General features: G+C 42.9%; 2 protein-coding genes and 1 pseudogene across 9 annotated transcripts in view; 2 read left to right on the plus strand and 1 right to left on the minus strand.

Annotated features, from left to right (window-relative positions):
* LOC142889185 (NLR family CARD domain-containing protein 3-like) overlaps window positions 1-24,857 on the plus strand; it is a 256,712-nt gene that overhangs the window by 133,927 nt on the left and 97,928 nt on the right. The window lies entirely within an intron of this gene.
* Window positions 5,687-7,872, plus strand: LOC142889191 (tripartite motif-containing protein 16-like). Its single transcript, XM_076027855.1, has one exon. It carries the CDS (start codon window positions 5,729-5,731, stop codon window positions 7,388-7,390), a length of 1,662 nt encoding a protein of 553 aa, XP_075883970.1. The 5' UTR covers window positions 5,687-5,728; the 3' UTR covers window positions 7,391-7,872.
* LOC142889181 (leukocyte elastase inhibitor-like) lies at window positions 21,044-22,570 on the minus strand (annotated as a pseudogene).

Below are 24,857 nucleotides of genomic sequence, written 5' to 3' on the forward strand. Positions count from 1 at the left end.
TTTTTTGTCCTTCAAAGATGCGGAAAAAATAATCCATGCTTTTGTTACGTCTAGGCTAGATTACTGTAACTCGGTACTAGCAGGATGCCCAAATTCATCCCTTAGGACATTACAGTTAATCCAAAACTCTGCGGCACGATTGTTAACCGGAACTAGAAGGAGGCAGCATATTACTCCAATTTTAGCTTCCTTGCATTGGCTGCCTGTCAAATTTAGAATTGAATTTAAGATTCTAGTTTTAACTTACAAAGCTCTTCATTCTCAGGCTCCTTCTTATATTAGGGAACTCATTGAACTTTATCATCCTCCAAGAGCCCTTCACTCTGAGGATTCAGGTCTTTTAGTTATCCCAAAAATTTCTAGAGTTAGATCAGGAGGTAGGTGTTTCAGTTTCCTGGCACCTCTATTTTGGAACCATCTTCCAGCCTCGGTGAGGGGGGCAGACACAGTTAGTTTATTTAGGAGTAGACTTAAGACTTTCCTTTTTCTTAAAGCTTATAGTTAGACTCCATCCACTGTCAGTTAAGCTGCTGTAGGCTTACGCCGTGGAGGGAGATCTTTCGCTCCCGTTACAGGGATCGTTGCTCTGTGCAGGCAGAGCCTTTATCACTCTCCTCACCCAATCAATCTTATACTCTATCCACTCTGTCCAAGCTCTCATTATGCTTTGTACAGTATGCTCGATATGCATGATACTGCCGCAGTCTCTGTGTCCCCGGCAGGTGATGACCACTGCGCCAGGAGCTGGATTGTGCTGTCCTGGGGGTCTTGCTGTCATCGCTTCATCCCACCACCACGCTTAAGACCTGGACTTGTCCTATCGGCAGATTGTCCATCGAGCTAGGCTCTTGCCTTCCAAAGCATGGACACTTACACTCCACATGGACAGCAGCCTTGAATTATTTCCTATTCTTTGTGTTTATATCCGTTTTGCCTGGTTGGTGTATCTGTTTTTCACTCTGTCCTGTCTGCCACCCTGGCTCACTCTGCTCCTTTCTCTCTTTCTCTGTCTCTCCTCTATCTTTTTACTTCACCCCAACTACTCATAGGCAGATGATCGCCCTCTGGAGTCTGGTTCTGCCCTAGGTTTCTTCCCACAGGGGAGTTTTTCCCAGCCACTGTCGCATCTTGCTTGCTCCGGGGGCCCGTTTGGTTCTCTCTGATTGTATAAAGCGCTTTGAGACGCCTTTGGTTGTGATTTAGCGCTGTACAAATAAAAGTTTATTATTATTATTATTATTATTATTATTATTATTATTATTATTATTACTCTGAAACACAATCCAGATTAACCCAAAGAATAAATGCAAATTATGTTTAGGGTTAAATGTTGGTTCAGGGTTTATTTAAAGCTTTGAGCTTTATTCTTTATTTAAAAACTGTACTAAAAGTCCCTAACAGGATTACGGATTCTTCCTACTTTGCAAATGATCATGGTGTTTCAATTCAGAGACATTGTGTTTTGTTTTTGTTTTTTTTTGGCAGTGTATTTCAGGAAAACCCTTAAAGATAATGGTTTGTCATTTGGGGACTTGAACGGTTGATTTTTTTTTTTATTAAGGATTATTCACAGAACCAGACAAGCAATTTGTCTTCACAGGTTTTTATTGGGAAATATTCCTTCTTTTTTTTTCCGCAGGCTTCAGTCGGCTACTTTTCTGGCTGACCAGCTCCCCAGCTTTGGAAATGATCCTTTCACGGGGAACAGATGATGCTGGGATGCACAGATACTTGCATGCAATTTTCCAAAGCATAGGATATTCTGCTGTGCCACCCAGTCACTTCTGCTCTTGTCAGAATTTGTTCTTTCAAATATCTATGACACAGACAGTACGACACTGATGTTTCAACAGTTTTTAACATGCATACCTCTGGATCTCCACTGCAGCGCTGGCAGATGCACTGCTGGTGCGGTGCCGAGACTCGACGTAGTTTTCCAGGAAGGCCCACAAGTTGTCATTTTCTTCACCAGCACTGGTGGTTGTTGTTGCTTTCTCCAGTGGCACATCTTCGGCCGACCCATCAATAAGACTGGAACACTCTCGTATCAGCGTTTCTACAGCAGCCTGAGCATTGCTTTGATTAACAAAGCCAGCCTGTTAAAACCCTGGCTCCAAGATGGTGGCCACCAACGGGAGTTCACCTTTTTCCAAGCCACTGGATTTTTCACTCAAATTAGTATTCAAATTGTTGGCAAGCGTGACCCCAATACTAGGAGCTATTTGGGCACATTTGGCAGAAATGACATGCCTCAGCATTTTGGCTATAGGAATTGCCTTTGAGCCGGACACACTCCTTTCCTCAGAAAGCTCAGCAGTTGCCTGAGACTGGCCTTCAAACTGTCAGGCACTGGGTGATTGCTGCATAGTCATCAGCAGTGAAAGGCACTATGTCAGTGCTAAGTGATGCCAGGGCTGCCCCTAAAGGTTCCCTCTGGTCATAAAGCCTATGGAGCATGGCATAAGTGTTGTTCCATCTGGTTTCGACCTCTTGAACAAGCTTTTTTTTTGGGGGGGGGGCAGAGCACAACTTTTCCTTTGCTTTTGAACTGGAGTGTTCCACTATTTTGCCGGCACTACTGCGCATGTTTTCCAGCTCAGAAGTCTGACTGTTTTTACTTCTTTTTTTAACAATTAAATTGAGCATGTGGGCAAAGCAATAAATATGTCTAACATTGAACAGATATTGTGAGCTCCATCAGTAACCATCCCACAGACCTTTTCAGTGATTACAAACTCTGCCATCAAATTTGCAATTGCTTCTGAAATATTAGCTTCTGTGTGGGTCAAAGGAAAATACTGCACACCTAAAAGCACAGTAGCCAGATCTAGGCTGTCTGACACATAATAGCAAGTGACATCAAGGTACGCATCCATGTTGACTGATGTCCACATGTCTGTAGTCAAACTAACAGCTGAAGTTTGCTTAATTACTGCCAAGGCCTTCTCTTTGGTTAAAGTGTACCTTGCTTCCACCATTGCCTTTACAGTTTTGCGGCTTGGAATGGATTTGTGTGTGTGTGTGTGTGTGTGTGTGTGTGTGTGTGTGTGTGTGTGTGTGTGTGTGTGTGTGTGTGTGTCACTGACCATCACCACCAGGCTGTGACCTCTGCCTTGACCTTGTGGTCCTCAGTGGGACCTGCAGCAGAAAACAGCAGGTTTCTATTAGTCACATTCTATGAGCAGGTCACATGATGACATCAGCAGAAGCAGCCAATCAGAAGGTGGAGGCTGGAGGTCCTCACCTGTCCCTCAGGGGTCTGGGCTCTGCACCCTGGATGACCTGGAGCCAATGTTCCCTCTAATTTTTCAACACAAGCTCCTTGAGCACACTGAGGACCACTGTGAGCAACATCAGATGTGCACGCTGTGGCCACACACCAGTATCACACCTGTTCAAAACCTTGGATCATAGCAAGTTACATGGCTTATTAAAATAATCAAATTCCAGCAGCAATTTTCATGAGTTTACTTTGAATAGAAGTGATTTGGCCCACTTCAAATGAAAAAGAGCAAAATCTTGTTGTTCATGAGCTGTGTAGTGTGTTATATGTGAGAGTCCTGCTTTAATCATAGGAAGAGTCCTGCTTTGGCCTGGCTGAGGTCCAGTTGTGACCTGGCTGAGGGTCATGTTCTGGAAGAAATACGTGTGCTGTAGCTTGTGATACAGTGTGAATTCCTGTAACTCTATCCACATCTTTCCAAGCCAGTGCAATCACTCTCTTGGCCAAGAGCAGACCTATGTCTAAAAATAATCCATGCTTCTTTCTTACGTTACAGTTTGGAGGATAAAAACCCAAAAGAAAAAGCTTGGCTTCTAAAAGTAATTGTATCCCTAATATCTCCTCCATGCATTCTTTCACTTCTCCCCAGAATTTCTGAATTTGAGAACACTGCCACAAGCAATGAAAGATCGAGCGAGCCCTTTTCTTTATCACAGTTTATGCACACATCTGGTACGGCGCTGTTGAATTTATTCAACTTGACCGGCGTCATGTAAGACCGCATTCACCAGTTGTACTGAAGCCATTTCAACCGGGTATTCACTGTGTGAGATTGTGCTTTGGTGCAGGCCTTCTCCCACTCCTCAGTGGACAGGTCAACCTGTAGGTCCTCTCTCCAGGACTCAAGCTTATCTAACGAAGATTCTGAAGACTGATCCACCAGCTGGATATATATATTTTAGAAATCAGGCCCCTCCCCTGGCAGCCTTTCATCATCGTTCTTTCAAGTGTTGACAGGCTAGGAATACACAAGGTAAGTATGTGAAGAACTGGCTGCGAGGTAGGTCGTGTTTAACGACAATTTCATGGAAAGACATCAGACGCTTATCAACAGGATTATAAAGATGTCCTACTTTTTGTAACCCTTGCTCAGCCCATATTTTAAATCCCCCCTCAACTCCTCCTGGGGGGAAGAGATCATTTCCCCATATGTGACTAAATAATGAGAGTGAGGCTGCGTCTTTGAAATCTTTCTCAACTAGTTGCCAGACGGTGATCATATTTTTAGTCCTAGGATTCTTAGTGTTATTTTGGAGTTTCTTAAAATCTGCTGAATGGATAAGGGAAGCTTCAGTGAATAACCTTCCATCTCCCTCCATAGTGGCATGTTCTCTTCTGAGAAGTGAAACATCTGTGTTCTCAGTTGCGCAGCCCAGTAATACCAGAATGGCTGTGGGCATTGAAGCCCTCCTCGGTCATACGGCAGGTACAGCAACGAAAGGCGCTGCCTGGAGCGTTTATTGTTCCATAAAAACTTGATGAAAAGTGTCTTCAGCTGAGAAAATGCATTGCTTGGAGGTGGCGGAGGTCAATTTTGAAATGAATGTAATAGTTGAGGCATTACATTCATTTTAAGAGTGCTTATTTTCTCCAAGAACGACATTGGAAAATCAGCTCATCTATCTAAAGAATTTGACATTTCTTGAATTACTGGTTTATAGTTAGATTCTATGATGTTATCCAGCAGCGGAACAATTTGAATGCCTAAATAAGTGAAGCAGTTGACAACTTTAAATTGAGAAACTACATTAGTTGGATTTTCTCTGTCTTCCTGGTTTAATAACATAATGGATGTTTTAGACTGATTGATTTTATCAGCGCCATATTTAACAATATCTTAAATTATTATTTAAAATAATGTAAATTACTGATCAAGCACACCTAACAATTCAACTACCAATGAATGAGCAGTAGTATGCATGTGATAACATAGATTGAAAAATAAGCCGGAGTGATAGCTCTTCTCTGAATAGACAAGCTAAGCCAGTGTGCTGCTGTTAGCCAGTGAAAATAGAGCGGAGTGGCACCTCTTCACTTTGTTACGCAATCGATGTCAGCGCGCAGCTTAGAGGGAAAATTGCTGGCGTGTGTGTGTGTGTGTGTGTGTGTGTGTGTGTGTGTGTGGCAGCAGCAGCAGCAGCAGCAGCAGCAATGACATCAGCTGCAAACAACGACTCAGATTGTGAACTATGAAATTTGATTCATTGTCTGTCTTCAGCACCAAGTAAACAAAGTCCACACACACACACACACACACACACACATACACCCTGACACTCCTCTTCCTGGAATGAGTCAGGAGGTTAGAAGTCGTGCTCCCTGCAGCCAGTCACAGCCCTGACTGGTTGTTTCCTCCCCCTCAAGTCAAACTAGTTTCGTTTCTGAGGGAACAGAACCCAGTCAGTCAGTCAGTCAGTCAGTCAGTCAGTGGCTCTCAGAGGTGAAATGGCTCAGGCAGCAGCTCAGCTGGACCCACAAACCTTCTCTTGTTCCCTCTGTCTGGATCTTCTCAAGGATCCAGTGACCACTTCCTGTGGACACAGCTACTGCAGGAAGTGTCTCCAACACCACTGGGATGCAGAGGAGGAGAGGAGGAGAGTCTACAGCTGCCCTCAGTGTAGGAGGACCTTCACACCAAGGCCTGTCCTGGAGAAGAACACCATGTTAGCAGCTCTAGTGGAGACCCTGGAGAAGACTGGACTCCAAGATGCTCCTGCTGATCACTGCTATGCTGGAGCTGGAGATGTGGCCTGTGATGTCTGCACTGGGAGGAAACTGAAGGCCCTCAAGTTCTGTCTGGTCTGTCGGGCCTCCTACTGTGACTCTCACCTCCAGCATCATCGTGATGCTGTTCCCCTACAGAGACACAAGCTGGTGGAACCCAGCCAGCAGCTCCAGGAGAACATCTGCCCTCGTCATGACGAGGTGATGAAGATATTCTGCCGCACTGATCAGAAGATCATCTGTTATCTCTGCTCTGTGGATGAACATAAAGGTCATGACACAGTGGCAGCAGCAGCAGAGAGGACTGAGAGGCAGAGAGAGCTGGAGGAGACCAGGCAGAAGATCCAGCAGAAGATCCAGCACACAGAGGAAGACCTGAAGGTGCTTCAGAAGGAGGTGGAGTCCATCAACGGCTCTGCTGATAAAGCAGTGAAGGACAGTGAGAAGATCCTCACCCAGATGATCCGTCTTCTGGAGAAAAGACGCTCTGAGGTGCAGCAGCAGGTCAGATCCACACAGGGGGCAGCAGTGAGTGGAGTCAAAGACCTTGAGAAGAAGCTGGAGCAGGAGATGATGGAGCTGAAGAGGAGAGACGCTGAGCTGGAGAAGATCTCACACACACTGGACCACAGCCAGTTTCTCCACAGGTTCTCTTCACTGCCAGCACTCAGTGCGTCTCCAGACTCCTCCAGCCTGGAGATCCGTCCTCTGAGATACTTTGAGGACGTGGCAGCAGCTGTGACCAAGCTGAGAGATGAAATACAGCAAGTTCTGATGGAGACTCAGACAAACATCTCATGGACACTGAGCAACGTTGATGTTCTACTGAAGATACCAGAATCCAGGAGCAGAGAGGACTTCCTCAGATATTCAACTCAAATCACTCTGGATCCAAACACAGTGAACAAATATCTGTTATTATCTGAGGAGAACAGAAAAGTGACATTCATGAAGGAAGTTCAGTCTTATTGTGGTCATCCAGACAGATTCACTGACAGGCAGCAGGTCCTGAGTAGAGAAGGTCTGACTGGACGATGTTACTGGGAGGTGGAGTGGAGTTGGTGGTCTGGTGTAGCAGTGGCCTACAGGAACATCAGCAGAGGGTCAGAGGAAAGTGGATTTGGATCCAATGACAAATCCTGGCCTTTATATTGTCTCTCAGATGGATATGAGTTTTATCACAACAACATCAGCACTGATGTCTCAGGTCCTCCGTCCTCCAGAGTGGGAGTGTACCTGGACCACAGAGCAGGTCTTCTGTCCTTCTACAGCGTCTCTGGAACCATGGAGCTCCTCCACAGAGTCCAGACCTCCTTCACTCAGCCGCTACATGTTGGACTTTGTGTTGGTCCAGGTTCTTCAGCTGAGTTGATGAAAGTGTGACTGAAGTCGTCAGAGAGACTCTAAGCTGAATTCTCACCTTTGATTCTTCTTCTGTCTACACGTTTGTTGCCCAGTGTCTCTGGCTGTCAATCACAGGGTGGGCGGGGCCTGGACGCCACTTCCTGTTTGTGCTCCTGGTGACTGTTGTCCACCTGATGTTTGTCTCCACGGCTGCTGGATGTTTGTGCCACGTTGTTTCTCTTCCTCTGCAGCCCATTCATCCCACAGATTAATAATGTGTCATTAGTCCACATGACAACTTTATTAATGTGGAAACACAGCTGAGGTCTGTTTCCACTCTGGACCTTTCCACCCTGACCTTTGACCTTTCAACAACTCATCCATCTGATCAAACTTCTGACTGTTGATTCGTTTGTCAGCAATCAGATGAATGCATGTAAATATTGTGACAGAATTTTGTCTTTTGATTCTGCTTGTTGGCTCAATGTGACAATAGTCAATCAATAAGTCATGAACTACGCCATCAGTCTATATTGCACAACAATGTCAAGGGAATGATCAAGTGTTGAATTGAAGCAATAAAGCAACAAGACAATCCAGACAGCAGTGGGAGTGTTTCCTGGCAGTGAACTGGTGCCAGTCAATGAGCTGACATGACTGAGGCTCATAGCTGTAGGACCAGCAGCTCACCAGAGGGGGAGGCAGAGAGTCAGCAGGAACTCAGCACAAGGCCAAAGGTCAACTAACAGTTAGCAAAGCAGCTTCATCTGCTGCTCAGCAAAAACAGGAGAAAAAAAGTGTGCACGCATGCACACACACTCACACGCATGCACACTCACACACTCACACGCATGCACACACACACACGCACACACACACCACTATTTTACAGAACAAGTAGAGAACGGATACTTTACTGACTCACATTGTATTTACTTTATTGCATCATAACACCCATGATCATGTGAATTCATATATAGTGATTATATAATGCTATATTAATAAATAATATCAAATTTAATATACTATTATATTATATTATATTATATTATATTATGTTATATGCATTTCTAGCCTCGGCCTTTAGCGACGTCATATTTAATCAACCCTAAATTAACATAAAATGAGCTTCAGCTCTTGTCCAAACTGCACCAATAAACTGAACATTGTCTCCAATTCAATGCACCACGGTTTATATATTTGAAATTGCAGATGGTTCGGCAACTAAATCTTTATATTCTTCTTCAAGTATTACGGCTTCACCGTGGTGGCAACTGGATCTCCAGGTTGAGTTCAGTCTTCGAGGTTCTCAGGGCTTCTTATCCAATCACAGGATGCTTAAGTGTGAAGTTCAGAGTAAAGCCAGCTAGCTGACCTTGCCATCGGAGACTCCAGATCTGATTGGGCATTGCTACTAACTGCTCAGTGGTCTAGTCAGTCCCTCCAGAAAAACGCGATTATGCAATCGCGTAATTCAAGGCATAATCAGTCAAAGTACGCGTAATCATGCGGGGGGGGGGTCGCATTTTTCCAAAGACACTTTCGCCGCATAAATCTCAGATTTCCGCACAAAATATGCGAGGTTTGCGTAATTTTATAATCCCCCCATTTTTTGTTAACTTCACTCAAGCACAACCATTTTCCTCCCGTTCCTTTGAGAACGTTATTTACAAAAAGCGAAGAAGACAAAGAAGAAAAAGAAGACGAAGAAGAAAAACAGCAACCAATCAGAACCTCAAAGCCTTGGTCTTCCTTTACCACTGTCGCAACCCCATCTGAGTGCCTACACGCATGGATTTATGAGACGGTTTCCGACGGGTTCCCGATGTGAGTTGCGCATGCGATTATGAACCGAAACTTTTTCGATATTTCCCGATTTATGACATTAGATTAATATGCGTCGTGCATGCACCATTTCAACTGGGGAACATTTAACGTCCGTCGCAGATGGAATCTACTGCGATTTAAAGCATATTAGTAGGTAGAGCTGGAATGTGCCGTCTTTCTAAAAATAATATAATATAATATAATTTGATCTCTAAGGTCTGAAATAAAAAATGAGAACTTGATTTTTCTCAGCACTTTCTGTCATTTAGTATTCTTTATAATCATAGGAGTAGTGATGGCCGATCGAGGCTTTGTTGAAGCTTCGACACTTGATTCAAAAAATGGTTCATTACTCGAGGCTTCAATGACACAGTGCTCGAGGACGTCATCTAGTGGTCAATAAAATGAAGTGCAATGGAAAGGTGTTCATTGTTTCATAGGTTGTTTGGGATTTGATTCGCCATATATTCTTGTTGGACAACACTACATGCTTGTATGGTTCAATGCTGACACAATAAAATAAAAATGAAAAATAAAGACAATGTCTCTTATTTGGCACGACTGATTGTAGTAGACTATAGCTCTATACTTAGCCTGACAGTTTGTGCAATGAATTATATTATATCCTAAAACAAGACTAAATAGCCCATAGTTTAAAAATATGTTCAATAGTAAGTGTTCAGTGGGTCAGATGTTAAATGTGATCTATTTAAAATGTAGAATAGATGAGCTAAATAACACATATATAATACACATTGATGGGAATGCGTATTATATATCAGTCTTGCAAGTCCAAGATTGTCATAATGTACCACAAACCCAAATCACACTCCCTTTTTTTCATCTAAGCTGTTTGAGTAGGGTTATGTTGGGGTGAAAAATCCTTTAATAAAAGAAATGCATTAATCAAACACCTTAATGTAACATTAAGTCCTGCAGCACAGCATCCGAAACAGATTAATAACAGGGTGTCTGCAGGCAATACAGGCAAATGCCCATAAGTCAAGGTAGTGATCATTAAAGATGACAGTGACAGTGGTCATTCAAACAGGGCACTGTTCTCTAAATGCTGAGTGTGTGGTCAGTCAACTAAAGGCCACTGCCCTTCCTCCAGAACATATTGGTAGGAAGGGGACTTTGACCTTTTCCTGTTCAGGTGGCGTTCCCTCCTTCTTTCTCTTTATCTATCACACTCTCAGGACGTCAACTGCGTGTATTGGACCAAAATCATAAGGAGGGTCCAGAAGAAGTCAACCAGAGGGGTTAAGTCCCAACCACGACCTCTCCCTGCAAACAAACGAGAGCCAATCAGTCAGGAGTTCATCCCATATAAACTCTGTCTGGTGCCAGGATCTTGGTGCTCCCTTGGGAGGACACCTGGAGACTTTCCTTCGTGGTTCAACTGGGACTGCTCCTATGGCCAAACAAGGGGGAATCCATGTACATGCTTGCTTTTTTTTTCAGTATTAAACCTTCTCGAACTTAGGATTCTTCTTTCCTCTGACAGCTCCTCAGTTGCTGCTTGGAATGCAGCCAGCAGCTGAAATGACAGGAAAATACATATTTTCTGAATGCATAAACTGTGTTGTGAACTTGATTTTCAGTGTAGCATGATGTTCCAAGTGAGTAAACCCTTCAGCATCATCTATGCAATAACCCAACTACACCATTTGGATTGTACTATAATTATGTCTCTGGTTATGCGTTACATACTGCACCTTGATGCATTCTCCTGTGTTTTCATGCTGCTGATTGGTTAGAGGAGTCACATCAGTATGAAGCGATGCTAGGGCTGCTGCCACTGCATCTCTTTCCTCATGAAGGCGTTGGAGCATTTCAAAGGTGCTGTTCCATTGTGTGTCCACCTCCAATTTGAGCTTCTTCACACCGCGGCCCAGTTGCTTGAAATATGAAACAATCCTCCTGCTCATAGCTCTTATTTCCTCAAGGCCAGGAGTAGCTTCAATTGCATTTTCTACAATCAGTTCAGACTGTGTGCTATGCATTTGCAATATCTTAAGTTGAGGGTGTTGGCTGCTGCATTGATATTGCTGGCTGAATCAGTGACAATGCATCGTATTTTGCTACTGAGGCCCCACTCTGCCATCAGCGTTGCAATTTCTGCTGCAATATGGGCTGCTGTGTGGGTCCTTGAAAATGGCTTAGCCCCCAGAAGAAGAGTAGCCAAGAGGTTATTCTTACTGATGTAGTGGCAGGTGACAGCCAGATATAGAATAATATAGAAGATATAGAATAAAAAGCTCCTGACATAAGTGATCCTATGCAACTGCCACGCATAGACTTACCAGGTTTAAAGGCAACAGCTGGCTGCTGTCCGTTCTCGGGTGCCGGATCAGTGCCTTCTCCATGCTTGGCCCTTAAGTGCCTCAGCATGGATGAGGTGTTGTTGCTGTATGACAGCCTCGTGTCACAGAGCATACACTGGACCTGTAAATATATTAATCAGTACGTTTAATTGTGTCATTTTGTGACCTCTGTATTAGTTAGGATTAGTTTTGATTGAGCAATGTCACATAAAGCAACCCATTGAGGCAGCAGTATATCAACAATTGCTGTGTGCTACGATAATGGCCGTTGTTTTTGTCAAGAGAATCCACGTACAGGTGAAATAAAAATAACACTTGTATTTACCTTATTATCCGCCAGCAATTGGAAGTTGTCCCATGCACGGGACCTTTTACTAGTTGGCTCCCGCTGCGGCTCCATCTAGATATCTAGATATCTATATATCTAGCTAGATAGCCTCTCTCTTGCTCTCTCTCTCTCTCTGTATATATATATATATACATATATATATGTGTGTGTGTGTGTGTGTGTATATATATATATATATATATATATATCTGCAACTCTAACTTATCTATTTTTATCTATCTATCTATCAAACTTAATATATATGGATCGACTATCTACTACTAACTCTCAAAAAACTAACAACAACCAACAGCAACAAAACCAACCTACTCTGCAAATTTCTTTTAAAATTAGCGCCATTAAATAGGGATGCCCTGTCCCTAAACACAATCGATTCACATGACAAACCGACCCAATCAGGTGATTCATTTGACGTCCGAAGCGCTCAACTGCTTGGAACGTCACTAGTCACGTGACCAAACCGCGCCTCGGCACAGTGTTTCGATACGTTTGCTTCATGAGCTACAGCGCATGTGTCGGAGCCTCGGGTGTCAGCGGACCATCACTACCAACAGTGTTTTTCCCAAGTGTTCTCTGTTTTGTGTTTAGCATTTAGCTTCCTTTTATGAATGCCAAGTGGTGAGTTGTTTAGTTGACTTTTGGACGTTTGTTTATTAGTAGCTGTGCTTTGTGAGTAAAGGATTGTTTTGCTTTCATCAACTTATCTAAATCGTTCTTGGTTTTTGCCAGAATTGCCTTGTGTTGTTTTAGCCTTATTAAAAATATACTTTATTTGCAAATACGTACCACACTCTATTTTTTTCCATCACCCATTTTTAATTCACTCTGTTAGTCCTGGTTACCCCTAGTTAGTCCAGGACGTAACATTTCTAACTAGAAGAAAATCAATAATTCACTAAATAAACGTACAAACTACGACAGTATATTCTTCGAAATAACCATGTGGCTCTTAGGTGAGGAAGGCACCAGGACCAGACGGTGTGTCCCCCTCCTGCCGAAGGCCTGCGCTGAACAACTGGCTCCCACCTTTACATGGATCTTCAACCGTTCCCTGGAGCTGAGACGAGCGCCATCAAAGGATTAAATGACTACAGACCCGTCGCCCTGACATCTGTGGTCATGAAGTCCTTTGAGAGGCTGGTGTTGAGCCATCAATCAATCAACCAATCAATCAACTTTTATTTGTACAGCAATAAATCGCATTCAGAAACGTCTCAAAGCGCTTTGTACAATCAGAGAGAATGGAACCAACTGGGCCCAGAGAGCAAGCAAAGTGCGACAGTGGCCAGGAAAAACTCCCCTGTGGGAAGAAACCTAGAGCAGATCCAGACTCCAGAGGGCCGTCATCTGCCTATGACCAGCTGGGGTGAGAAGGAAATAGAGAGAGAGACAGAGAGAGAGATAGAAGTAGCCAGAGTGGCAGACAGGCCAGAGTGAGTTGCAGGGTTAAAGCTCTCACAATAAACAGTAGATGCAGATATATAAGAATAAATAATTCAAATATGTATATAAGTGGATGTTTTTCTAACATTTACATCAAAACATTATAGAATCTAGATAGGCCCAAATGTTGAGTGGTGAGGTGGTACAGCCGCCGTCCATGTAGGGTGTGTTAGTCTCTGTTTGCTGTCCACGTAGAATATGTTGGTCTGTGTTTGCCGTCCATGTAGAATATGTTGGTCTGTGTTTGCTGTCCACGTAGAATATGTTGGTCTGTGTTTGCCGTCCATGGAGAATATGTTGGTCTGTGTTTGCTGTCCACGTAGAATATGTTGGTCTGTGTTTGCTGTCCACGTAGAATATGTTGGTCTGTGTTTGCTGTCCATGTAGAGAATGCGTTTGTTGAAGTTTGGGAGGCCAAGAGTCCATAATGGCCTATGATCCGCCGTTAAATCCGGTCCTCGTCCTGATCCTGGTGGCAAAGTTGAAGTGGTGGTGCCAAGACTCCCAGGACTTCACTCTCCAGCTCCCGGCGTCGTGGTCATCACCTGCCAGAGACACACAGAGACCACCGTTGCCTCAGAAAGGCTTCCAATCATCTACAAAGCTCACAGAGTTATTGGGACACCACCCTGACAGCCAGCAGTGAAAAGATGACATGCGGCTAAACATCTCATCACTGCTAATGTGATGAGACACTGAGGGTGGGGAGCTAGAGGGAACGGGAACCTCCGCCGCTACGCTAGCACTTGAATGCTCCGCTCCAGCTAAGCTAACCCTACTAGCTACTAGTATACGGGACTACTATGCTCAAAGCAGCAAAGTCGTTCCTCACGCTGGCTCAGTCTGGCCTCAAGAGCTAACATAGTACTACGCTTTATACAGATCCCTGACTCAGTCATTGAGGGTGAGGTAAAACTAAGCATCTGGCAGTGTCTCAATTCAGGGTCTGCATCCTTTGAACGGAGTGTCCTCCGTCTGAAGGAGGCGTTCTTCGAGGACCCGGCTGAGAAGGATGAACCAAAACCCGCCTCCCCGGTAACCACATGGGACGGTCTAGCCTTCGGCGTATTTCCTGGTTGCGTCACCGCCGTTCCCTCCTGCTGGCCAACCCCGGAAGCGACGTTTTTATAGCATCACGCTAACCATTGGTTCGCTATTTGAACAGTTGGATGTTCAAATAAGTAAAAACTCTACGTTAAAAACTGAATATTTGATGTGAAATTTAATACTTTAATTTATACGAAGTGTCTTTGCCAGTACATGCCGCTAATTTCAGCTGACTTCCCAGGATCCCATGATGCTTTGCAGCAGCACGCAAAGCATCCTGGGATACCGAAGGATGCAAAGGATAGTAGCGGTGTATCCTTGGAATCGGCTAAAAGTAGGGCGCATTCCGAGTACACATTTGGAGCGTCCTTCTGACTTTTGGGAATTGGGACAAGCCTTCGCGCATTGCTATGACGCAACTTCCTTTCAAATGCATTCTCCGAAGGATGCAGACCCTGAATTGAGACACAGCCATAGCTTCTCTGCTGTGACTCCTCCCAGTGCCATTCTGTATCTCCCTGCAGCAACTTCCTTAGTGGAGCAGAGATCTCCGACAGATTTGGAATAAATTGAGCCAGATATTGTACCATACCCATAAAACGCATTAAAGCTTGTTTGTCATCTGGTGTTGGCATCTGCATAATGGCTTGAATTTACTCACAATCAGGAATCAGGACCATCAGCATGGAGTGCATGGCCAATGTATTTGACCTCTGTCGTTCTGAACTTACATTTGGCTTTATTGAATCTTAGGCCATTTTCATTTGCTCTTTTTAGTAGACTCACCCCAGAGTCACCCCAAACAAGCAGATCACCAATGATGTTGACCACCCCATTCAACCCCTCGATCATCTGGGCTACCGCTCTTTGAAACACTTTGCTGCAGATGAGATCCCAAAGGGAGGGCATTTGAAGCGGTACCTTCCAATGGGCGTGTTGAAAGTGCAGAGCTTGGAGCTCTCTTCATCTTCACGTCCAGCACAGAGAAATAATTTGTGTTAGGCATGTGTGATACCACCTCCTCCACAGTGAGAAGTGGATAATGTTCTCTTCTTATTGCTCTATTCAGATCCTTGGGATCCATACAAATTTTGGTCTCCTGTGGAGTGACAACAGTTACCATGCTATTTACCTATTGAGTTGGTTCCAACTGTTTTGCTATGACCCTTGATCGCTCCATCTTATGAAGCTGATCAATCTCTCTGTCTCGGAGAGCAACTGGGAACCTCCTGGGTGCATGTATCACTGGTTTCACTTATGGGTCCAGTTTTATGGTGTGTTCTCCTGGTAAGCATCCAAGTCCTGTGAAGAGATGCTCATATTCTTTAGGGATGGCATCTGTTTTTCCATGCTGTACAGTCTCTTCACCATTTTTAGCTCTGTACTTGTTTCTATTTTAGCTCCAGCTATTCCCAACAATAGCTGGAGCGTCTCTCTCTACTATTTCGAAGTCAATCTGGCGTGCTTGTCCCTTGTACTGGCATGTGAGTGATGTTTTGCATAGTGGCTCCATCTTGTGGCCTGAGTACGCCACTAATCTGCAGCGAGATGCATGAAGCTCATTGTCAAGCTTCAAAGCCTGAAATGTCTTGGCTGATATAACATTGCAGTCAGCGCCGGTGTCAATCCGAAATCTAACTTTCTTTTCATTGATCAGCTCTTCAGTCCATCTGTCATTGTCACTCTTTGCCTTTTTTGACAGCTGCAATATCTTTCATCTTCATTGTCCCAATGGAATTTTTTTCATCATTGTCAGTATATTCCTGATTACATTCCACAGCACGCACCTTTTGTGATTTCTTCTGGCTGCTTGCCCGGCACATCTTTGCAAAATGATTTTTCTTTTCACATTTCTTGCATGTTTGTCCATAGGCAGAGCGTTTTCTCAGGTTGTGCCTGTAGCCACAACCTTTGACTGTTGATTTTCTTTTCACTGGACACAGGGTTTTCATTCATGCTACCACGTCTTTGGTTGGTTGTTGCTGTACTAATTTTCTGCACCTCAACTTCTTCATGCAAAGCTTTCACTTGGGTGGATGTCAGCTCACTGGCACGGCACACATCAAGTGTTTTAACAAGGGTGAGGTGGGCTTCTCTGAGCAATCTGGCTCTCACTCGATCATCTTTTATTCCACAGACTATTCTGTCACAAATTAGTGAGTCACAGAGGTCGCCAAATTCATAATGTTTCGCTTTATTTTTTAGGCTTGTCACGTAGGTGTCTACCGTTTCCGACGGGCCTTGTACACGGGTGAAAAACATGTGTCTGATGTAGGGCAGATTTTGTTTCTTTTTTTTTTTTTTTTTCTGGGTTCACAGTATTCCCGGAACTTTTGCTTTGTAAGACAGTCAAATCCACATCCTGAAGTGTTTTCTCTAACAATGGAAGTTCCTCAAAGACGGGGGTTACAACTGTATCAATCTCACCTATTGTAATTAACTAACATGATTTACAAGTCGCGGGAAAGGAACCGCCGAGGGCCAAAAGGTATCTCCTTGTGTTTGTTGGATTTGCATTCAGGGACTGTCTCTGCCTTTTGTTTAGAACTTTCCTTTGAAATGTTGTGAGTGTCAGTGCGAGAGGTATGAAGGTCTTGGTGATCTATTGTTGCTGTGGAAAATTACCCCTGATGACCAAAAGGTTCCCGAGTAGGAAGAGTAGATCTGATTTGAATCTTTTAAATATGCATTTTAGCAGTGTCTCTGTTCTGGGAGGATATTTAAGGGAAGGAACAAGAATCTGAAGCTCGCTTTTTTCTCTCCTTTTCTGGGACCCACTCTCTCTCTTTTCTCTCTCCTTTTCTGGGACCCACTCTCTCTCTTTCTCTCTCTCTCGCTCTCTCTCTCTCTCTTCTTCTTTTTCTTTGACTTCTTGATTTGTTTACCATAATTTTTACACAACCGGTCTGTTACATTTTTGCTGCATTTTTACTCTGGACATCGCAATAAACTGGTATGTTATCCATTTCCCTTCAGTATCAACTTGTTGAGACTTTTGTTCTATGTTGAGAATAATCTGACATTAGATGTTGATTAAGTCTTCAGTTATATGGTAGATTTATCTGAGTAATGCTAGTACTCTTTACCTCTGAGTTGAATAGAAAAGACTGAGTGTCATGTTTTTCTAACTATTGAGTTGGAAGATATAAACCTCTGAACATCTCAACCTAGATGTCTGGGCTGTTCTTCTATGTTAAGAAGGTCACTGAATGCTTTGTCTATATCTGCCATCACTGAACTAAGATAGGGATTAATCAGAATCCCAAAGACCTTAGTTATATGGTAAGTTTCACTGGACATTATTCAAACCCTTAACCTCTGAGTTGGTCAGATAAGATTGGGTATCATGTTCAATAACCTCTGAATACTCCAACCCAGACATCAGGCTATTCTTCCATGTTTAATGAACAAACTGAATAGTTTTGTTAATTTATATAAGCCAACCCTGAACTGAAGACTAATGTCAGATCACGAGAATTTTATTATTATTGAGTCTATATTCTTAATTGTTAATCAAGTCTTTCTCTCAATCAAGATATAAAAGTAAAGTTATTATCAAATGGAGTCAGATTAAATTAATTATTATGTATTTTACTTTGAAATCCTCACCTTGACACCGGAACGACGGAATACGTATTGGGGAGATATTACTATTTGTGTCTAGATATTTCCTCCCCTACAGCTTCAATGGAGCTATTTTGTTCCTCTCGGATAAGACAAACGTGTTACAAAAAAAAAAAGGAGGCGGTTTGAAGCCATTTTTGCTTTGTCCTCTTAGGTTTTTCTTCTGACACCATGTAATGTCTTGTGTTAATAAATAATTTAGTAGGACGACTTCGTTTTTTTAGTGCAAGCTCTGTTTTTTATTTTGTTACTCCCAATACGACTCTCAAACGGAAAATGAGTCACAAATGCCATCCGGTTCACTTTCAAATTAAAATCACAATGACTTACAACAATATGCTACATATCTGACCGCAACATCGAGAGGCCGAGATGAAAACTACAAGTAAAATATAATATTCTGCACCTCGCCCCTATGTTCCGCGGACTGACTTTGAACTTTGAAATCAGCAGTACTGCTGATTTCCTGGAGGGACAAACCAAAGTCATTTCACCATTGCCTGAAATAGCGAGTGAACTGAATCTAACTATTTTATGGCAAAATTATACAAACAAAATGATGAAATAATCACCACAAATCAATCAAACACTCTGCTGATTGTTGTCTGTGTGGACCGTTGGATAGGAACTCTGTGTGTGTTGCTACGGCTGCTTTTATAACTGCTGAGTTATCAGAGCAATGAACTTTTTATTGTTCCATGTAACCTGGATTTCTGAAGAATTTCTTCATCTTATCTCCATCTGTCCATCATCATATTTCACTGAGTCAAGTCCTTGTTTCCCAGAAAGACACTAAAATTTCATTTTAACAGTTCTAGTTTTTTCTGAACTGTCATCATCGGTGATGTGGAAGTGATTCAGACGAATAGTCTACGTTTAGAAATAAAGAAACTGCTCCTATATTTGAAAAACAGAGCAGCAATTCAGAGTGTGATTGTTTAAAAGCAACCCTTATCGATAAATCTTTTTTTTTCCTTCAGTCTGACTGCAAGGTCCCCTCAAAAAGTTTGTATTTTACAAACTAAGTACAAACTATTTTCATGAAAAAAAAATCTTAAAAGGAAATGACCTGACCTTAAGGTCAAAACTCTAGCAGCCCTTGTTATACAATTATTGGACTGTTTTATTGAAACTATTTGGCTCAAATAATAGGTGAGGAAGGAGAGATAATTATAAGATTTTGACTTCAGAAGAAAGAACAAGAAATTGATAATTTTGATCGTCTTTCTGCTCGTGGTTTCTGAATCGTGCCCTGACATTTAGACATTCAGAGGCAACCCATGCACAGAGTTCCTATCCAAAGGGCAAAGACGCGAGAATCAGCAGAAAGTTCAATTTCATTCTGAAGTCAACGGTGTTCATTTCGTAATGTTGTTTGTTTTATTTTGCCAGTAAATAGTTCAGGTTCGATTCAGTACATTTGATATCTCAAGGGAACAGTGAAATTGCTTTGTGCAGCTATCAGTACAATATTACTTAGGGTGATTAAAATGGTTTGACTAAGACAGCAAGCACTATCAGTTATTATTAAGCAAATAAAGTGTACACACACACACACACACACACACACACACACACACACACACACACACACACACACACACACACACACACACACACACACACACACGCACCTCATCCATCCCATCCAACTGTACCCTCAGAGGAGGGTGTTGAGGCCGCCTTTGAGCGCAAGAAGGCCAAGTACGCTGAGCTGGTAGCTGAGTGCCGGGAAGTTGGCTGGAAGACCACAATCTACCCAGTAGAGGTTGGCTGACGAGGCTACATGGGGCTTTCGACCACACGCCTTTGGAGGGACTCAGGAGTTACTGGAGGGAAGCTGCGAAAGGCCATTAAAGACCTGGCAGAGGAGGCTCAGAAAGGCAGCTTTTGGCTCTGGCTCAGGACAGGAGTTGGGGAAAGAACACCAAACCCCATCAACAACCACAGAATCAACGAGGCAAACGTCCCTGTCACTGCCCCGCCACAAGGAGACGTTCCAGGATTAAAGGAGCGAAACGTCAATGAATGGTAGTTCCTGGTTGATGACCCAGCAGCTGACCCGTGAAAGAAGTGCGACAGGCAGCAATGCCAAGCAGGAAATGTCACCTACCTATACTTTTACAGTAAGTCATAAAATAGCTATACTTCATTTATTTTTCAGTGTTTTAAGAGTCCTTTCAATAAAGAGCTACCGTAATTTCCAGACTATAAAGCACACCTGAATATAAGCCGCAGCAGCTAAATTTACGGGAAAAAATAAATGTGTTCATATACAAGCCGCACTGGACCATAAGCCGCTGGTGTTTCGTCAGGAAACTGTCCGCGGAGCGGATCGGTTCGGCGGCTTCACCGGAGCTCACAAAGACAGAGCGCATAAAGACAAGAGAACATACAGGCGAGAGCGCGCCGTGCTCAGAAACATTATTTGATTGACTTGTTCTGCGTTCACCCTTTTCTTGTGATCTAGAAATGATCAGTATTTCTCTATTTCCTTCTTTGACAGCCAGATCGACTGCGTTTAACTTAAAAGCTGCATCATATGCAATTCTTGGTTTGTTTCCCACAATGAGGGTTTGTGCATGAAAACTTCCTTTGCGCAAACTGTCTTGCTCACGTTCTGTATTTGGTTCCACTTTTGCTTTCGTTGTTTGCGCGAACTGCCTGTCTCACTCTTTCCCGAGCCCACCCAAAAATCCATAAATTGAGAAGGTCCCCCTAGTGGCCGTTAGCTGTAAAAAACAAAAACCATAGATTAGCCGCACCGTTGTATAAGCCGCAGGGTTCAAAGCATGGGGGAAAAGTAGCGGCTTGTAGTCCGGGAATTACGGTAAATACCGTGAAGACACATATTTTGTTCTAACTTTGCTTTGCTTAATTTTCAACTGACATTAAAAAAAAACATGTTTTCTACATATCCCAGGATCTATTTTTTCCTCCCATGAGGTGAGTCACCAGAACACTCCATCCATCTGCTCCTGCTCCAGCCCCTCTGTCACATTTTAGAACCCATTGTGGGCCCAAAAGTCAAACAGTTCGCCCACCCCTGATATAGAACAAAAATAGAAATTGCATGAATTCTATTGAAAAAGAATAAGATTTGTTTCAAGTTTGGAACAAGTCAAGTGTCCTACCAGTGAAGTCGCTCAGTGAGGCACTGAAGGCATCGACCATCCCCATGCTGACCAGGACTTCTTTCAGTCCGTACTCCTCCTCCATCTTGAACCTTGGCATCTTCACCTGGACGTTGACCTCATCCATCCTAGCCGGTCAAGTCCACTCCACAAAGTTCTCATAGGTCAGCTCCTTCTCCAGCTGGTGGTTGATTTGAATGACTTAGTCACTTTTCTGAATGTCTCATTAGTTTTTTATTTATTTATATTTTTTAAAATGTGTGTCGAAGTTTCTGTCCCACCTTCTCCAGGCCTGTAGTACCGTCCGCTACTTCTTGAGGTAAAAAGATCAACATGCTGAGATATTTTCCTTTGTAAGGCAACTCCAGGACCTGTTCAAGGGAGCATTTCAAGCATGATTGTTGTAATTCCTTTTTTTTCTGATCAGAAATCGGTGTTTATGGCGGCTCATAAATAGTAAGAGATTGGTAGGACCTGGCAGTTGACTTGAGGAATGAAGGTGAAGGGAAATGTATCCTCCTGGAACATCATCTTCACCTGCTTCTTGTCATTCTCCAAGGAGGAAATACAAAAATATGTTAACATCAAGGAACTATGTGAAATCACCTTTTGCAGTGATGTTTATCGCAGGGTTTAAACTGCAGCGTTTGAAGGGTAGGTGCAGATATATACATCTATATCTATATCTATATATATCTATATATCTATCTATATCTATATATATATATCTATCTATATCTATCTATATCTATATATATATATCTATATATATATATCTATCTATATCTATACATATATATCTATACATATATATATCTATACATATATATATATATATACATATATATACATATATACATATATATACACACATATATATATATATATATATATATATATATGTATATATATATATATATATATATATATATATATGTATATATGTATATATATATATATATATATATATATATATATATATATATATATGTATATATATATATATATATATATATATATATATATATACACATATATATATATATATATATATATACAGACCATGGACTTTGAAGGGACAGCGAGGCAGATGTCACTGATCGGTGGTACCTTGTTGATTCTGAACTCGACCTCGCTAGTTTTGCTCTCCTCAAATATCTTCTCCCAGGTGTCTTCGAAGTAAAGGGCATTAACCAGCACCAGCTTGGTCCTGCTATCCAACACACCATTAGCCAGCAAATCCTTTATTTTTCCTGAAAGATCGCATGGACATGGATGAGTTGAGATGTTTCACAAATTAAGGAAAACATTTGATACATTTCTAGAAAAAAACACCTTGAGTTTGTTTCTCCACCCAGTTGTTGATGTTCAGTCTTGCTGCTTCGGATCCGCTCTTGAAATTCACAGACTTCAGCTCACCGTAGTACTTGCTGATGCTTTCCAGGTACTCCTGAAAAACCAGGAACATTATGACGAGTTAATTTCAAGGAGTGAAAATTCCTGACTGACTGACTTCGAATGGTTGATGGAACAGTTGAGCCATATCAACATAATCACCTTTATCCTGTCACATATATGAATGAATACATATGTCTATGTAATGCATATTTACATGTGTGTATATGTATACAGCATATGTGTATCTATATATATTGTATTTTTGTGCGTGTGTGTGTGTGTGTGTGTGTATGTATATACAAACATATATATATATGTACTGTATATATGTATAGATAGATATTCTTGATTGTTTGTCGATTGACTTGAATGTTTCTTGTATCTTACTGCAATTACTGTTTATTATTAGGAGTAATACAGTGTAGTTTCCCAATAAAGTACATCAATCATATATATAAATATTTGTGTGTGTGTGTGTGTGTGTGCGTGTGTGTGTGTGTGTGTGTGTACTGGCATGCTTATTCCACACACACCTTCAGGAAATGCAAAGACTGCTCCCCGTACAGTCGGTTGGCAACATGGAGAGCATACGGAGCCTCTGGCTTGTTCAGCTCACTCAGTAGTTTCTTAAAGCCAGCGCTAACATCATCAGCTTTTAACCCCTGTAAAGAGAGGAGAACACTGTTACGGAAATGCATTGAAAGGGCACCTATGATGCTTTTCCACTTTTCTAAGCTCTAAATACTGTTACAATGTTGAATCCTAGTGTCAAATGATGCGAAATCGTCAAATAATGAGGTTCATGTGTTTGGACGTGCAAAGCCCTGCAAGTTGTTGGGCATGGTTCTGTATGCTCTGTTCACTGAGTTTTTTTTTTTTAACACTGGGAACGCATTGACGTGAATGCGTTCCGTATTTCCTTTCACGGCCAAGCTCAGGCACACTCTCGGACTGGTTCTGCCCTCTCCCGCTCTGACCTGAAAGTTCTGTTGCTGTGCGCTGCTCCAAGAAAAGGTTTTTTCGATGTCAGGGAAATTAAAAAAAATAAAATAAAATACAGAGCGACTGCCAAGCGACTACCGAAGCACCAAGGACCACAACCGTCGGAGTGGAACGAACAGAGAAAATGTTGGAGGTTTGTTCAGCCTAATGCGGATGCCATGGAACACCGGCCCGGTCGGCAACGGCAGGGAGACGGGCTCGACTCGGCCGGTGGACGACGAGAGAATAGTAACACATGTAGAACATGTATGAGGACTGTGAGTGTATTGTGACCGCAAGTTTCGCTCCTAGCGATTTTCCCGCTGCCAGCATGTTAACATCGGTTGTATAGAGCAGGGTGCAGGAAATACGAGGAAGCGTGCAGCGAGAAACACGATCTACAAAGCTTTCAGTGCGGGTAATCGTGTGTTGTTGCTTTGGAGGGGACAGAAATCAAATACAAAGGCCCGAAAATTGGTATGATAGGTCACCTTTAAATCATCAATTGACCGATCAAAGTTTAGCTAGGTTGCTGTGGCTGCCACCTGCATTCTAAGCGTGAGGATCTCGTTTCTCCATGAATTCTCCTTGAATATTGGTGGTTGACAAGCAAGCTGTCATGCAACATTAAAAACTTGCACCACATCTTGCTTGCACACAAATTGCTATCATTGTCTTGGGTGGACCTGTGTCAACTCAAGCGCCAAGTAGGAGAAAGTGAGCGATCTCCGCCTCCCCTTCTCACTGTCTCCCCCTACGAGGACGCTGCGTGGCGTTGCCCGCACGGGAGAGCGAGCGAAAGAGACGCTGTTTCTCACACACACACGCACACACGCACACACGCACACGCACACACACACACACACACACGCACACACACACACACACACACACACACAGGGTTGTGTAGGGGATTTTTATTTAGTATGTAATACGGTTCTTGTGCCCAGCCGTGCTTTGGGGCGGAGGAACGGGTGACGTGAGCAGGGTGTCGGCGTCGGGAGCGCGGAGCAGCGCGACTCCCATTCTGTCCCATTTCCCAACCTGTAACAGTTTGTGCACTGGTCATTTATCTCTCACCATCATCTGTCACCATGCTGCTCACCCACACCTCACCTGCATCTGCTTAGTCCCGGTCGGCTCCGCTGCTCCTGGGCGGAAGCGCGCGCCGCTGCAGGGGTGTGGTTTTATGGAGCGCCGGCTAAGTGGAGTAGCCCATTGCCGTAAGGGGGGGTGTTGGTTTTTGGTTGGAATGTGTAATTAAGGGGGAAATGTAGGGTTTACTTGTATTTAAGGGTTTGTATGTTCAGGGGGAATTGTGTTCTGTTTATTGAAGGGTTTATTTCTTTGTGTTATTGTTTTGTTTTGGAAATGTT

Source organism: Nelusetta ayraudi, unplaced genomic scaffold (genome assembly GCF_046127955.1).
Source record: "Nelusetta ayraudi isolate G7.1 ecotype Tasmania unplaced genomic scaffold, CSIRO-AGI_Nayr_v1 ptg000021l, whole genome shotgun sequence".
In the NCBI taxonomy this organism is placed as follows: domain Eukaryota; kingdom Metazoa; phylum Chordata; class Actinopteri; order Tetraodontiformes; family Monacanthidae; genus Nelusetta; species Nelusetta ayraudi.